Source organism: Anolis sagrei, chromosome 1 (assembly GCF_037176765.1).
Source record: "Anolis sagrei isolate rAnoSag1 chromosome 1, rAnoSag1.mat, whole genome shotgun sequence".
NCBI lineage: Eukaryota > Metazoa > Chordata > Lepidosauria > Squamata > Dactyloidae > Anolis > Anolis sagrei.
Genome location: NC_090021.1, coordinates 165,141,897 through 165,158,397, shown reverse-complemented (window position 1 = coordinate 165,158,397; position 16,501 = coordinate 165,141,897). Strand labels below are relative to the sequence as shown.

Genomic DNA, 16,501 nt, shown 5'->3' with positions numbered 1-16,501 from the left:
CACTTTCTTCTTTCACCTTGTTTAGAAGGCTCCGCAGCTCCTCCTCGCTTTCAGTCATCGAAGTGGTATCATCCGCATACCATATCATCTGCATATCATCCAGCAATTTTAACTCCAGCCCTGGGTTTTTCAAGCCCCGCATGTGGCACAATGTGTTCTGCATACAAGTTGAATACAGCCCTGATATACTCCTTTCCCAATCTGGAACCAGTCTGTTGTTCTGTGGTCTGTTCTTACTGTTGCTACTTGGTTGTGATACAGATTCCTCAGGAGACAGACAAGATGACTCAGTATTCATATACCACCGAGTATTTGCCGCTAGTTTGTTACATGTGTTGAACTAATTTTCAATGTCTTGAAAATTCCTAACTCTATATGTTATAATCAAATATGTTTCCCACCATTTCATTTTTTATCAATATGTATTGTTTATGGATGACTAGCTGCATGTGTCTTAGAAAAAAAATGGGAAGAAAAGTCACGAAGCTTATTAGTTTACAAAAAGACTTCCCTATAACTACCATGAAGTTCAGCCCAAATGCCACCAAAATGGTGCTAAATGTGAAACCTTCCTTCTCCGCTTGTTTTACGTTGTGTCCAGATATTTTTGTCCCCAGACTATTTAGGTATTTTTGTCATAGTCTGGGAGGAAAATTACTGTTCTGGAGTGAAACTTTCTAGTCGATATATGATTTTGAGATTGGTCATGTCCTCCATAATTTTTTCAAAGGTCTGTTTGTTGTATCCCTCTTTCCTTTCATCATGGGATTCAAAGAAATACACATGGGATTTCAAGACTGGTTGCCCATCTATGCTGTCTACCTTCAGAAGCAGGGTGTCTACTTCATGTTTCTTCAGATCATGTATCTATTTTTGTGTGGGAATTAACATGACAGAAGCTCCTACAGCCAATTGGTTTAATCATTTTATTGTTAGAAGCCCATTTATTTTCTCCAGGAGAAAGGAAAAGACTGACTTGTTTCAACCTACAGGTGCTCTTAAGGCTTCTTTAAGAAGCTACCTATACTTGATCTGAGGTAGTCCTCTAAAATAGGCCTAAAAACAGTGGTTTCAACCAGGATTCCCTGAAAACCTTCAATTCTGGGAGAGGTTGCTAGAGTTTCTGTAGGAGAACATAAATGAAAAAGCAAAACATTACTTTTTGAGAGGTAAGTTTAATAACACTATGTAACAGAACTTTGTTCCTGGGTTGTTTTGTTGTTCATTCGTTCAGTCACTTCCTCTTTGTGACCTCATGGACCAGCCCACGCCAGAAATCTTTGTCTGCCATCACCACCCCCAGCTCCTTCAAGGCCAATCCAGTCACTTCAAGGATGCCATCCATCCATGTTGCCCTTGGTCGCCCCCTCTTCCTTTTTCCTTCCATTTCCCCAGCATCATTATCTTCTCCAAGCTTTCCTGTCTTCTCATGATGTGGCCAAAGAACTTCAACTTTGCCTCTACTATTCTTCCCTCCAATGAGCAGTCGGGCTTTATTTCCTGAAGTAGGGACTAGTTCCTGGGTTATACATGTCATTTCCTAATTGGTTCTATCATAAAAACATGGGAAAGGTTTATTAAATGGCAAAAACTGTTTCTGTGGGACATCCTGCAGCATATTTTGCTATAGTTTTTCAGTGAATATCTCATAGCACCACAACCAATTCAACATAGTTTGTGGCAGCCACCAAAACCAAATTTATGGAATATAATAACTACTTTCAAAGTAAGTGCTGCACAATTAAACAGGAAATAACACTTTCAAACCAGGAACAGCATTTCTTTTCAAATGGTGTTATATAGTGCAATTTTATGCATAGCTTCCCTGGGACCTGAAAATTATTTGAAAGGTTCCTCCAGAGCAGTGGTTCTCAACTTGTGGGTCCCCAGGTGTTTTGGCCTACAACTCCCAGAAATCCCAGCCAGTATACCAGCTGGTAGGATTTCTGGGAGCTGAAGACCAAAACATCTGGGGACACACAGGTTGAGAACCACCACTGCAGAGTAAAATGATTGAGAAAGGCTGACTTACGAGCACTCATAGACTGATGGTGAACTGAAATGTTTTGGTTTTTTTCAACCAACAAACTAAGCAACTGTTCAGCATCTTGAGAGGTGTCCCTTGTGTCTTCTACAAATTCCACTGGATGCTCCCCAGTTTTTGTTTCTTTTTTGCTGTTGCTTATTTTCTGATAGTTGCAATTCTATTAGGTAGAAGAACACCTACCTGCTTTTTATGCTCCTTTGTAGCTCCACCTTGCTCTGATCTTTCTTCTGGGTGAATAGGTGGGAATAAACCTGTATCCATTGAGGGTCTACTTCCATCAACATTTTTCAAATGTCTTTGGTTAACTGTCAAAAGTTCAGAAAGAAGATTAAATAATTGCCACACAAATCAAATTAGATGCATCCAAAGGCTCACTTAACCCAAGGATGACAAAGTTGGTGTTAAAAATATTACTTAGCTGAAGGTTAACATAACCTTCAAGGATTTCCTACTTGTCCTTCTAGAGCAGGGGTCCTCAAACTAAGGCCCGGGGGCCGGATGTGGCCCTCCAAGGTCATTTACCCGGCCCTCGCTGAGGGTCAGCCTAAGTCTGGAACGACTTGAAAGTACATAACAACAAAAACAATCCTATCTCATCAGCCAAAAGCAGGCCCACATTTCCCATTGAAATACTAATAAGTTTATATTTGTTAAAATTGTTCCTCATTTTAATTATTGTATTGTTTTAAGTGTTTTTTACGCTACAGATAAGACATGTGAAGTGTGCATAGGAATTCATGGTTTTTTTTCAAATTATAATCCGGCCCTCCAACAGTTTGAGGGACTGTGACCTGGCCCCCTGTTTAAAAAGTTTGGGGACCCCTGTTCTAGAGTCTCCAAATACAAAAGTAGTAAAATCCTTATCTTCTGAAACTGTTCCAAACCACATATTGAATATTACTATATTATAGGCACATACTATTGCATTCATTAGAATGTATTAACCTGCACCGGGACAGTGGCGCAGCTGGCTGGGAATCAGCTGCAGTAAGATCATTACTGACCAAAAGGTCATGAGTTCGAAGCCAGCCCGGGTCAGAGTGAGCTTCTGACCAATTTGTGTAGCTTGCTGTCAACCTTTGCAGCCCGAAAGACAGTTGCATCTGTCAAGTAGGAAATTTAGGTACCGCTTATGCGGGGAAGCTAATTTATGATGCCATAAAAATATCCAGCAAGCATGCAAAGAATGAGGAAGTACTTCATCAGTGTCACAAATGGACGGTGAAGTGACAGCTCACCTGGTGGCTAGAATCCCCTCATGAAAAAGCTGGAATGTTAAATAGCCTCTGTGTGTCTGTCTATATATGTTGTGTGTCTATGGCATTGAATGTTTGCCATGTATATGTGCATTGTAATCCACCCTGAGTCCCCTGCGGGGTGAGAAGGGCGGAATATAAATACTGTAAATATATTACTATTAAATATTACAATAATTAAATGACAAAGTGGCATACGTCTTACCACTAGATGAGATTTTTCTTCCAGGGAGAAAACCTCCATAGAAAGTCACATGAGATTGCTCACACCATAGATCAGAAGTGTCAATGATGGTATTCGCCAAAGTTGGATAATTGACAGAATTATTTGTCCTTTCAGTGTGGCCCGGCTCATCTTTATTGGCCTCTCTGCCTTTGTGAACCTCTGTCCAGCTCTCCTAGAAGAGGTCAGAACAGAATATTTCAAACATTGTGTTTGAGTAACTGTTCTAGCTTCCAGCGAAGACTCGCTTTCCTTTTTCCAGTCCCTTTCTATGTCACCTAGAATCAGACCAAGGACTTCATCCCAAGCAATAAGTAAAGTGTTGAGGAATCATTGTTTTCCCCTTAAGCTCCGCAATGCCCTGTTTGGAAATTAAACCAATGATTTTTCTACCCTCACCACACGTTTTCCTTCATTCAGCTTTCTTTTCAAATTATCCATTTCCCCTCCCATCACACGGAGACACATTTCTCCTCCCACTGTCTCTCCCCCCATTTTCTTTTACTTGGAAGAAATTCTCTGTTCTGCTTGTTCTCGTGGAAGTACTTTTTAACATGAGATCATTAAACGGAATTTCTTCTATTCTTTATTATAGTCTAAAAGTACAGATATTTCTCAATTCAAAAGTTAACTCTATTGAATTTTACATGGTTAAAAAAGATATAAATTATCGTTCCATCCTCCTCGGTTCTAAAGATTATGGCGGAAGAAAAGAATCAGTGTTGCCCATCTCACCGCCTCCCGCCCAGAATGAGATCATTGTTATCTTTACAAGCGGACAATGGGGAATTCCCATCACATGTTAAATTTGATGTTTTTACCCATATCTACATGGGGAATTAAAAAAGTAACCCATTGTCAATCATCTTAGGAAGTGCAGAAAAAAACAAACCACACTTTAGAAATGGCAAAATACATGGAACCCACCACAGGAGCTTGCATCATGTGATGGGCTCTGTTGGTGGCTGTTTTTTAAATGTGTAGAAATGCTGATTTTATTGCGTGTGATGAAGTCCCAAGGCATTTTTTTTGCTTAATGCAGAGCAGCATATGAAGTTCCTAAACCACACTAGTCAGGTACAGTATCCCAAACCAAGTTACTTTGGTGCAAGAGGCCAAAAACATCCAACAAGTCCCACTATTCCTATCTCTGGAAGTAAACATGTATGAATAACAAATTAAATGTATTGTCGAAGGCTTTCATGGCCGGAATCACTGCGTTGTTGTAGGTTTTTTCGGGCTATATGGCCATGTTCTAGAGGCATTCTCTCCTGACGTTTTGCCTTCATCTATATATATTTGTGGAATGACCAGAGTGGGACAAAGAACTCTTGTCTGTTGGAGCTAGGTGTGAATGTTTCAACTGACCACCTTGATTAGCATTTGATGGCCTGGCAGTGCCTGGGGAAATCTTTTGTTGGGAGGTGATTAGATGTTGGGAGGTTGTTCTGTTGTGCACTGGGCCTGTAAAGAATTTTCTTTAGAACAGGACGTGCAACCTTTGCCCAGCGGGAAGCCAGGGGCCCCAAAGAGAAGTTCTCAGAGGTTTTCCACCACAAATAATCTTTAGATGGCTTGTGATGTATAACAAAGTATTTTATTAATGAACAATCAAACAGAAACTTCTCTTGTCTTCAATAAAGCTAAACAAATGCTTCCAAGCTTTATGCAACTGGTGACTTCCTAATCTTGCCCACGAATGACAGGCTTCAATAACTTCGTCTTTACTTTAAATGGAAAATCCCCTTTTTAACTTCTCCCAGGCTGACTGTAATCTAACCCTTACAGATGTGGGCTCCGCTACCGGGTCGAACTGCTTCTCGAACGCCGAGTGGACCTACCAGTAAAGGCTTAGATGTTCTCCAGATGGAGTTCTTTGGTCTTTAGGGCTGTTTCCCTGGAAATCTTTGGAGACTCTTAAGACTGTTCTCCCCCGGAAGGTCTTGGATGCACTTAAGACTGTTCTCCCCTGGAAGGTCTTAAGGGTTAAAGCTTTTGTACAGGGGAAGCTTGCACACGTCCTGTACATTAGCTTTCCTTGCTGAGACTAACTAAAAAATGGCTCCCTTCCCTTCCCAATTGCCCTGAGCAAGGGGCGGGACCAAAACTTAACGATGATGGACAGGTGACTTGCCCTATGACTGCAACCGAAGGAAGCCATCTATCTGCAGAGTCCCTGAAACCTAGGACTGCAAACAAACATTTAATACAAAGCAAATAAAGTTGGAGCTCCTGGTACAGCCGTACAAGCACAGAGGTGATTAGAGGAAACAATCAAGAACATCTAATCATCTCCCAACAAAAGATTGCCCCAGGCACTGCCAGGCCATCAAATGCTAATCAAGGTGGTCAGTTGAAACATCCACACCTAGCTCCAACAGACAAGAGTTCTTTGTCCCACCCTGGTCATTCCACAGATATATAAACCCTTTTTCCTAGTTCCAACAGACCTCATTACCTCTGAGGATGCTTGCCATAGATGCAGGTGAAACGTCAGGAGAGAATGCCTCTAGAACATGGCCATATAGCCCGAAAAAACCTACAACAACCCAACAAATTAAATATCTAACTATTTGCTGCGTTTGCACAACAGTCAAACCTGCTCCCTGAGGGAGTTGCTTCATTTTCTCTAATAGTAGAAGAAGCAAGTCCTCAAGGCAACTGAGGCTTATGATGAGACCAACATGATCAACCCTGTCATTAGGGAAAACAAGGAAAGTCGCATTATGCTTCCAGCTCTGGTCACAGTTAAAGGGCAACACATTGTTAGAAGTTAACTCTAGTAGCCTCTTAGTATCCGCTAGGGTTTGGGTGTCACTATTTGACTAGTCCATCTTTATCTGAAACCAATGTGGGTGATGCTTACTGTAAGACAAAAAGGAGGTTGAGAGATAGCCTGGTGTAATGTTTGCATCTCGGACCAAGACTCTGGAGACCAAGGTTCAAATCAGCTTTACAGTGTTGGATACTCACTGGTTGACCTTGGGTAAGTCAGACTCTCTCAGATGAAGACAAAGGCAAACTTTCCCTGAAGAAATCTTGCCAAAATAAACCCAAGAGAGGTTCGCCATAAGGTTGCCATACATTGGAAACAGCAACGAAGTCGGAAAGCGAGCTATGCTTGCCAACACTTAGTTTTATGCCAGTAGATGGAACCAAGTAGGTTATCAAAGGATATCACATTTTGCTGATTACAGAGACACTGGGGGATAAAAAAAAGTCCCTTCTACACTACCGTATAAAATCCAGATTATCTGCTTTGAACTGAATTATATGGCAGTGCAGACTCATATAGTCCAGTTCAAAGCACATAATGTGGATTATCTGCTTTGATAATTTATTTATTTATTTATTTGCAACATTTATATGCCGCCCTTCTCACCCCGAAGGGGAATCAGAGTAGCTACAAGATATATATACATACAATTGATTGTGTTGATGTGAGTACTGTGTGTCGTTGGGCGAGTAAGTTTAAAGATGTTGGGGTGGGAAGATCTGACTTGCGTGACAAACAAAGAGTTGGACGACCTGTGATAGTAACCACCGCGTTTCACAAGCAAAAGATTGACAAATTGAATCAGGACAATTGTCATATCACTCAGAGAGAAATTTCAAGCATAATCGGCATTTCACAAGAATGTGTGATTCACATTATTGCTTTGCTTGGCTATTTGCTTGGCTATTTATTGCTTTGCTTGGCTAAGATCTATGCACGATGGGTACCCAGGATGAGAGAACTGTGAGATGCTGGTTGCGGAAACAGAGTGTCGACTTCTTCCGTGATGGCTTCAGAAAACTTGCTCATCGTTGGCAGAAATGTATCCAAGTCAATAGTGGTAGGTTAAAGAGCACATTCTAAGGATTATTTCTGTGTTTGATTTATTAAAATATTATTTATTTAATATTTATTTAAACCCATCTAAACCCAAGTAATGAAGATGGAGGCATTACTTCTCATTCAACCCTCGCATATCACGCTGTATATAAATATATACCATAAACACAATTAAAACATCAGACTGAACTAGAGGGCGTATGGAGTTGTTAGCCTTCAGCCCACTTTCTCACTCCTTTTTCTGCCTCATCTCAATAAAAATAATCAGGTCTGCACTTAATGTCAGTCCGAATCATAACAACGCGATGTAAATTTAGATCTCTTCCACCCACTCTTCAAGGTACAGGAGCCATGGCCTCTACAGCACCTGGTTTTCAAACTACAAAGCCAGCCCTGTCTGAATTATTGAATACATCCATCCCTCATGCTCAACTTCAAAATGCTCTCACATTTAAGTTGAATGAGCTACTCTTAATGATACTGAAATAACGATGGTGAAGTCCCCTTCCATGTGAAGTGTGAAGGAAGTTTCAAAGCTTGCAAATCTAACTCATTTAAGCCCAGCTCATCATAGATAAGATTTCAAACCCTGAGGGTGACCCCAGTCATTAGAGAAAAAGGAGGTGATTTGAGAGCAGCACAATGACAACCTTATGGCTGTTGCTCTTCAACTCCCTGATGCCTTCCTTCTGCTGGAGGTCACAGCTATAGATGCCACTCCTAGCTAAGGCCCCTTAACCAGCCCCAATGGAAGTCCAAGGTCACTTCTACACTGCCATATAAGATCCAGATTATCTGCTTTGAACTGGATTATATGACAATATAGGAGGGGCCCAAAGGTGAGCTTCAGCTCCCAGTCTGCTGAGCTTCTGTAAACTTTCTTGGGTCTGACCCACAGAATGGATACTAGTACTACACCATGTATACTCATATATAAATGGAACTCATTAATTTTGGTGGCCAAAATTATGGATTTTGATGTGGCCCATGGAAAAGTCATTACACAGAGGTGGAGGTACAAGATGCAGAAAGGCACTTATTTTCACATCTGGTGGACTTGTAGAACGGTTCAACATTTTTGGAAAAATGTGATTAAGGAAATAAACAAAATGATTACTAATAAGGTTAAGAAAAACCTCAGAAATTTATCTATTAGGACTTTTTAGGGAGACAATTATTAAAGGGGATGAAGACATTTGTCAATATAGACATCTGAAATAGCAACATCTTGGAAAGCTGGAAAAGAACTATCTAAAAAGAATTGGGGAGAAAAATTATTAGATTATATTCAAATAGCCAAACTATCTAATGGAGGAATGGGGAGGAAATAATTAAGAGTTCGCTAAAAAATTGGAGTCTGACATTTGGATATCTGGAAAGAAAGACCAATGTAGTTTTTAAAGTAGCCACAAGGAGAATCTACTAAAGTAGTTATAAGGGTTGGTTTCATTAGATCTAAGATTCACAGTGAGTAGTGACTGTAATCATCGCTGGTGAATTTACAGATGAGAGTAAGGAGGGAAACAGTTTCTAAGGGTGTTGTAATGTATCTGTTTTGCTAGTTATTGTAATTATTGTTTCTGCTTGCCATTTGCATACAATAAAATTAAAAACCTGAACACAAAAAAGTAATTACACAGAGGAAGAGTCAGATGTCTTTGGCAACCGCTTCTCAGACATTTAAAAAGCCTTCCAGATTAACTGCTTTGAATTGGATTGTACTGTGGTGCTGGAGGAAAGTTTTGAGAGTGCCTTGGACCGAGAGAGAAGATCCAACCAGTCCATACTTCAGGAAATAAAGCCCGACTGCTCATTGGAGGGAAGGATATTAGAGGCAAAGATGAAGTATTTTGGCCACATCATGAAGAGACAGGAAAGCTTAGAGAAGACAATGATGCTGGGGGAAATGGAAGGAAAAAGGAAGAGGGGCCGACCAAGGTCAAGATGGATGGATGGCATCCTTGAAGTGACTGGATTGACCTTGAAGGAGCTGGGGGTGGTGATGGCCGACAGGGAGCCCTGGTGTGGGCTGGTCCATGAGGTCACGAAGAGTTGGAAACGACTGAATGAACGAACAACACAACATTGCCATATATTCCAGTTCAAAGCAGATAATCTGGATTTTATATGGCAGTGTAGATGGGGACCTTAAAAGAACACTGATTTGTATGAAAGTTCGTATGAAAATGTGACTTTTATTTCTTGTGATGGTCTATGACCGAAATAAATTATTTGATTTGATTTGAAATACTGACCCCCTCTATATTCTCCACTGCTCCACTGCCTCTGGCTTTTTTGAATGACTAGGTGGGAAAATCGTGTCTTTGGTGATACTTTTAGGTTTTCTGGGGACAGATTAAACTATCCCAGAAAGGAGAATATTCCATTTTTAATAATAGGAAATATTGTACCTTAAATTTAATTAAAAAAGGAACCAACCCCTTCTTTGAGGTCCCATCTACACTGTCATATAAAATCCAGATTATCTGCATTGAACTGGAATAAACATAATAAACATAATAATAAACATAATAATAATAAACATAATAATAATAAACATAATAATAATAAACATAATAATAATAACTTTATTTATACCCCGCCACCATCTCCCCAAGGAGACACACGGGGCAGCTTACATGAGGCCACGCCCAGCAATACAATATACACAATATAACACAAAAACACAACAGAAAATAAAAAAACCTAAAATACAAAACCAATGTATATAAGCGATGCAACAATAAAAAGTCAAAAATATTACGACATTTCATTACGACATTAAAATTATTTATTTATCGTGTCAGGAGCAACCAGATATTTATATTAAATTTTTAACAAAATAAACAAACAAACAGACAAAACACAAAGTTTGCACGCTCGGTAGTTAATTAAATGTCCTTTGACCAGTATCTGGCCACTTGGAGTGCCTCTGATGTTGTTGCAAGGAGGTCCTCCATGGTTCATGTGGCAGGGCTCAGGTTGCATTGCAGTAGGTGGTCTGTGGTTTGCTCTTCTCCACACTCGCATGTTGTGGATTCCACTTTGTAGCCCCATTTCTGAAGGTTGGCTCTGCATCTTGTGGTGCCAGAGCGCAGTCTGTTCAGCGCTTCCAAGTCGCCCAGTTTTCTGTGTGCCCAGGGGGGAGTCTCTCATCTGGTATCAGCCATTGGTTGAGGTTCTGGGAATGATCACCATATATATGGCAGTGTAGACTAATATAATCCAGTTCAAAGCAAATAATCTGGATTTTATATGGCAGTGCAGATGGGGCCACTGACTCTTTCAGGATGGACTAAGCTCTCTCCTTTTGCCATTCTATTCAGAGAAGGAACTGGCTCCTTTGTAGATAAGTATGTTTGCCGTTTATATGTTGTGCTCCGCCCTGAGTCCCCTTCGGGGTGAGAAGGGCGGAATATAAATGCTTTAAATGATATATAAATAAATAAGTATTTGAACTGAGTCGCTAATAAGTCAAGCCATGTTTTCAGGGTGATTTTTAGTTAAAAGTTCGTACACAGAAATATAATTCTTATTCTTACGGCTTTACATTTCCCAGAAATGAAATTTGGTACCTTTGAGCCAAACTTCAAATATATTACTTTACAAAATGACACTGACAACTTCAGAAAAGATTGTGTCTCCACAGCCCCTTACTCTTGTATGAAAGCACAATCTTGGTAGTGTTGCTGACACTCGGATCCATTCAAGTCATTCTCAACAAATGCTACGAGAATATTCTGAATGGAAGGAAACCAGAAAATCTCCCAGTTGGCTGAAGCCCGAGGAAATCTCACTTGTAAGAATGAAACTCGTAATACCTCTGGGATCTCTCTGTACGCCGTATCCTGGCTCCAGGTGGTCTCCTTTGTTTGCTGCCGTCTCAGGTGAAGGCTCAGTTTTCTGACGGAAATTCTTAAAGGAATTCGAACTCTTTCTCTGATGCTTTTTTCTTCTTCAGAGTTTTGCACCAATCTGACTTTATTCTCAGGCTGCTTCTGAAACGAAGGGCCAAGGCCTGTTGGATGTGAAAAATGTCTTTGCTTAGGGAAAAATGATAATATAATCCTACATATGTGTGTACAGACTGAATATTACTGTTTTAATTGAGGGTTACTTCAAACCCCAGATTGAAAATGTGATGGAGTCTCTCTGCAGAGTTCCTGTAATTCACAGAATCTGGGAGCTGCAGTCCAAGAAAGTAAATATCCTAAACAAGCTGGAATGTGTCCAGAGGAGGGCAACTAAAATGATCAAGGGTCTGGAGAACAAGCCCTATGAGGAACAGCTTAAAGAGCTGGGCATGTTTAGCCTGAAGAAGAGAAGGCTGAAAGGAGACATGATAACCATTCATAAATATGTAAGAGGAAGTCATAGGGAGGAGGGAGTGAACTTGTTTTCTGCTGCCCTGTGAGGTCGAACCCAGAACTCCCTGCTTTCAAGCTAATCTGACCTGCAGCAGGGAGTTCCTCAGTTCTCTATTGCCCCACTTGGGCCAACCTACATGAATGTGGCCACAGCAGCAGCTGCAACCCAGAAGCCTTCTTATTACTTCGCTTTCTTCCCCTTCCTAACATTGTAACTAATCTCCCCAATAAAGTATCAATTAATTGTAACTTTTTCAATTGTGTTACTTTGTGTCTTTTACTGCCGCCAAACTCTTCTCTACATAAACCTTTCCTCTCCCAGGTTGCAGATGGCTGCCGGCCTGCACGGAATGTGATTTTTGCATCCCAGGGAGGCCGAAATTGCTCCTCTGAACCGCGGATACGGAAACCCATTGGGGCCCCGGTATCCGTGAGTCAACAGATCGTTTCAAAATCGGTGAAATTCTTCTCCAGGGAGAATTCTAAGACTAATGGCTATCTCAGTTTAACTCCGCTAACCCCTCCACCACGAGAATAATCATTTATGCTTCCAAAACCTCAACCTGGAGCCCAGCTGTTCTCCTGAAGGTACTGCCTTGTTTCCACCATTTTGTGGATGCCTAGGGAGTCTGCCGATTCTGGGAATCTGTCGCGGTCACCCCATAGGACCCCCAAGATGTTGGCGGGCTGCCTTGGTCCTTGGTGAGGAAGGATATGTAGTTCTCTCTGTGGATCTTGATCTCCAGCGCTGGCAGTCATCTCACAAGAACTCTATGGATTCTGGGACACCTTTTCCAACTTGCCTCCCATGGATTTTACAACTTTTATCAACTTTTGCCAACTTTTTTTGCCTCCTAGCAAAGACCCCTAAATTCTTGTTTGATATCACCTGGAGACTAGGACACAATGGAACAATGGCTTCAAACTACAAGAAAGGAGATTCCATCTGAACTTTTCCTGACTGTGAGAGCTATTCAGCAGTGGAACTCTCTGCTCTGGAGTGTGGTATAGGCTCTCTTCTTTGGAAACTTTTAAACAAAGACTGGATGGCCATCCGTTGGGGGGTGCTTTGAATTCAATTTTCCTGCTTCTTGACAGGGGGTTGGACTGGATGGCCCATCTCTTCCAACACTATGATTCTAAACTCTGCACCTAAATTTATACAGATTTTGGCAAATCATATTTAAATTCTGATAATTTCCTCTGGGAGGCAAACACGTGTGATTTAAATGGGCCTTTCCCCACTTTGCTTGGCTAGAACAACATCCATGCATGCACGCACAGAGGTGGAGAATGGCTCACAGATAAACTGAATGCAAAAACAGAATGTACAAATGCCTGAGGCAGAAAATCTTAATACCTTCCTTCTATTACTAATTAATATTCCACACAATCTTCTGGGAAATTGTCCCGGACTGCGTCCCTTTGAAATGAAGGGAAACTGTGAGAAAGAGATGTTTCAGTTGTTGGCAGAGCAAAGGCAGCGAGAAAGATCAACCTCTTGGGAGAGTGAATTTGACATGCAAGGTATCACAGCCTCAGAGAAGGCACCTTTGGGTGTTATTTCAGACCATGATTCAGAAGGCAGTGGCACAAGCAAGAAGGGCACAGCAACCGACCTTAACAGACAGAAGCATGGGAAACGTCAGTCCTTTGCAAAGCCCAGTCCCAAGCCTGCCTCCTCCTCAATGTGACAGCCTTTCAAATAATTAAACATGGCTATCATTTCCCTTCTCAACCTCCTTTTCTCCAACATGAATACATAGCCTGAAGGTAATCATATATACATAAAATATTTCTAATAATTTTGTGCATGAAACATCAGAAGGCGAAGGTGTCACAGCCGAATAAAATCCCACATTGTCTGCTTTGAACTGGAATATATGCAGTGTGGACTTAGATAGTCCAGTTCAAAGCGGATAGTGTGGAATTTTCTGACATATAATTCTGGGTTATATGGCTGTGTGGAAGGGCCCACTGTCTCAGCCATCGCTGTTGACAATTTTGGATTTGGGAGTATTCTGAATTTTGGAATTTGAAATCAGCCTATATCTGCTAGAGCCACAGCATTCAACAGTACATGTCCAGGTACATTACATTGCCTTCTCACCCATTGTTTTAAACTTTTAATCTTCGTTACTAGCCCTGGACATTGTGATTTATTTTTTGTGTTTAACTGCGATTTTATATTGTTTGATGTGCTTTTAATATTGTTTTTTGTATTTTATTTTGTATTTTTATTTTATTGTCATTGTATGTTGTTATTAGCATTGTTGTACTGTATTGTACTGTATTGCTTGGCCTTATGTAAGTCACCTTGAGTCCCCTTGGGGAGATGATGGCGGGGTACAAATACACCGGGACTGTGGCGCAGCTGGCTGAGAGTCAGCTGCATTAAGATCACTACTGACTGAAAGGTCATGAGTTCGAAGCCAGCCCGGGTCGGCGTGAGCTTCCGACCAAAATTGTGTAGCTTGTTTTCAACCTTTGCAACCTGCAACCTGTTGCATCTGTCAAGTAGAAAAATTAGGTACATCTTTGTGGGGAGGCTAAACTAACTAATTTACGAGGCCATAAAAAATCTCCAGGAAGTATGCAAGTATGCAAAGAATGAGGAAGTGACAGCTTCCCTGGTGGGCAGAAGCTGGAAAATTAATAGCCTCTGAGTGTCTGTCTATATATGTTGTGTGTCTATGTAAGCCCGTAACCAGGATTTCAATTCGGGGGGGGGGGGGCTGAGTTTGTTTCGGGGGCGGGGGGGGGGGGGCTGAGTCTGAGTGAAAGAGGGTCTACCCTAGCAAACCTTTTGTATCGTTGCCCCAATACCCCCATGCATATGGGATATATTGAGTATGGTGATCAGATCATTCAGATCATGATATGAATAAACATAACAGTTTAAATAATGCACCAGTAAGGCCTTCTCGCGGACCACCATGAGAATTTCGGGGGGGGGGGGCTGAAGCCCCTCAACCCCCCCCCCCTGGCTACATGCCTGTGTCTATGGCATTGAATGTTTGCCATGTATATGTGCATTGTAATCCACCCTGAGTCCCCTGCGGGGTGAGAAGGGTGGAATATAAATACTGTAAATAAATACTGTAAATAATAATAATAATAATAATAATAATAATAATAATAATAATTTTACATTAAACTTCACAGTGGCTTTCAATGGCAGACCTATACTGAACCCATTATGGCAGTCTAAGGAACTCATCAAATGGAGACCCATAAGCAGGGGGACAGCATGGGAATCCATGAGGAAGCAGGGGAAAACTTTAGGCAGAGCCCCACACATCGCCCCCTTACCATCACATGGTGTAGCCCATCTGCCCACGTCTTCTTGAATCAGAACATGGGTAAGTCACCCATGTTCTCAGGACAACCACTCAATACACTGCTGAGAAGCAGCCAGGACAGAGCTCCGCCAGAAGTAGCCCTATGTCATGTGTTGGGCTCTAGAAGATCTGTCCTGGCTGCATCTCAGCAGTGTTTTAGAATGGGGATAAAGCCCCATGTGATGGAACCAATCCATTCAAGACATGACTGTATCAGAAATAGGCATGGCTGGCTCCCCAGTGAAGAAAAGTCCTCTCAGCTCCAACCAGCTTCTGAGCACACACTAAAATCTGATCATACAAATCAGATTCAAGTTTATTATCTACAGTACCTGTGTAAATGTGTGATTCTTCTAACTCTGTCTGTAAATATGGGCATGGTGAATAGAAGATATGAAGAAGATTATATTTTGGTGGAACAGCGGACAGATCCTGTTGTTTCTTCCTGTCATCTCGTAAATTTTCCTCAAGCAACAATGGATCTCTAATATATCCTGGAATGTACAAAACATACATAAGTCACTTGTATAAAAGAATTAGCAAGTTCAAATACTGACCCTTCTAATTTGGCACTATTTAAAGTCAGGATTCCTATCTTTTGGTCCTCCACTTGTTTAAGACTTTGGTTGACTGAACCCCTGACCATTGACCATGTTCTCCTGGAAGTGGAGTTGAATACATGTGGAGGACCAAAATGTGAAAGCCAATAGTCTAAAATACAATGACAACAGCTCTAAAGGGTTTTGGTGTAGCAGGATATGGTCAAGATTGAATTTGGGACAGTTTGCATTTAGTTCTGTTTTTTTTAAGGAACAGACACAGCACATTGGAAAAGAGTAAAACAGAGGATGAATATTAATTAATTAGTTAATTAATTAATAGTATTTATTTTCCGCCCTTCTCACCCCGCAGGGGACTGGGCGGATTACAATGTACATATACATGGCAAACATTCAATGCCATAGACACACAACATACATAGACAGACACACAGAGGCTACTTAACATTCCAACTTTTTCATGAGGGTATTCTGGCCACTAGGGGAGCTGTTGCTTTACCATCCATTTGTGACACTGATGAAGTACTTCCTCATTCTTTGCAGGCTTGCTGGAGATTTTTATGGCATCATAAATTAGTTAAATTAGCCTCCCCACATAGGCGGTACCTAAATTTCCTACTTGACAGATGCAACTGTCTTTTGGGCTGCAAAGGTCAACAGCAAGCTACACAAATTGGTCGGACACTCACTCCGACCCAGGCTGGCTTTGAACTCATGACCTTTCGGTCAGTAGTAATCTTAATGCAGCTGACTCCCAGCCAGCTGCACCACAGTCCCACAATATAGCAAATTTAGGACTGCAGCAGTGTGTGCTATCAATGCGCCCCAGAATATTATTCTATCACAGCTCAGTTATGGATGATATCAGGGTG

At 41.3% G+C, this 16,501-nt stretch overlaps 1 protein-coding gene across 1 annotated transcript in view; it reads right to left on the bottom strand.

Annotated features, from left to right (window-relative positions):
- Positions 1-16,501, bottom strand: part of KIAA2012 (KIAA2012 ortholog) — a 107,402-nt gene that overhangs the window by 68,907 nt on the left and 21,994 nt on the right. The window contains exons 4-7 of the mRNA XM_067470096.1: positions 15,402-15,563; positions 11,183-11,379; positions 3,509-3,701; positions 2,228-2,352 (exon numbers count right to left, since the gene is read on the bottom strand). Of these exons, the coding sequence (XP_067326197.1) occupies positions 2,228-2,352; positions 3,509-3,701; positions 11,183-11,379; positions 15,402-15,563 (677 nt within the window). The remainder of the gene's footprint in view (positions 1-2,227; positions 2,353-3,508; positions 3,702-11,182; positions 11,380-15,401; positions 15,564-16,501) is intronic.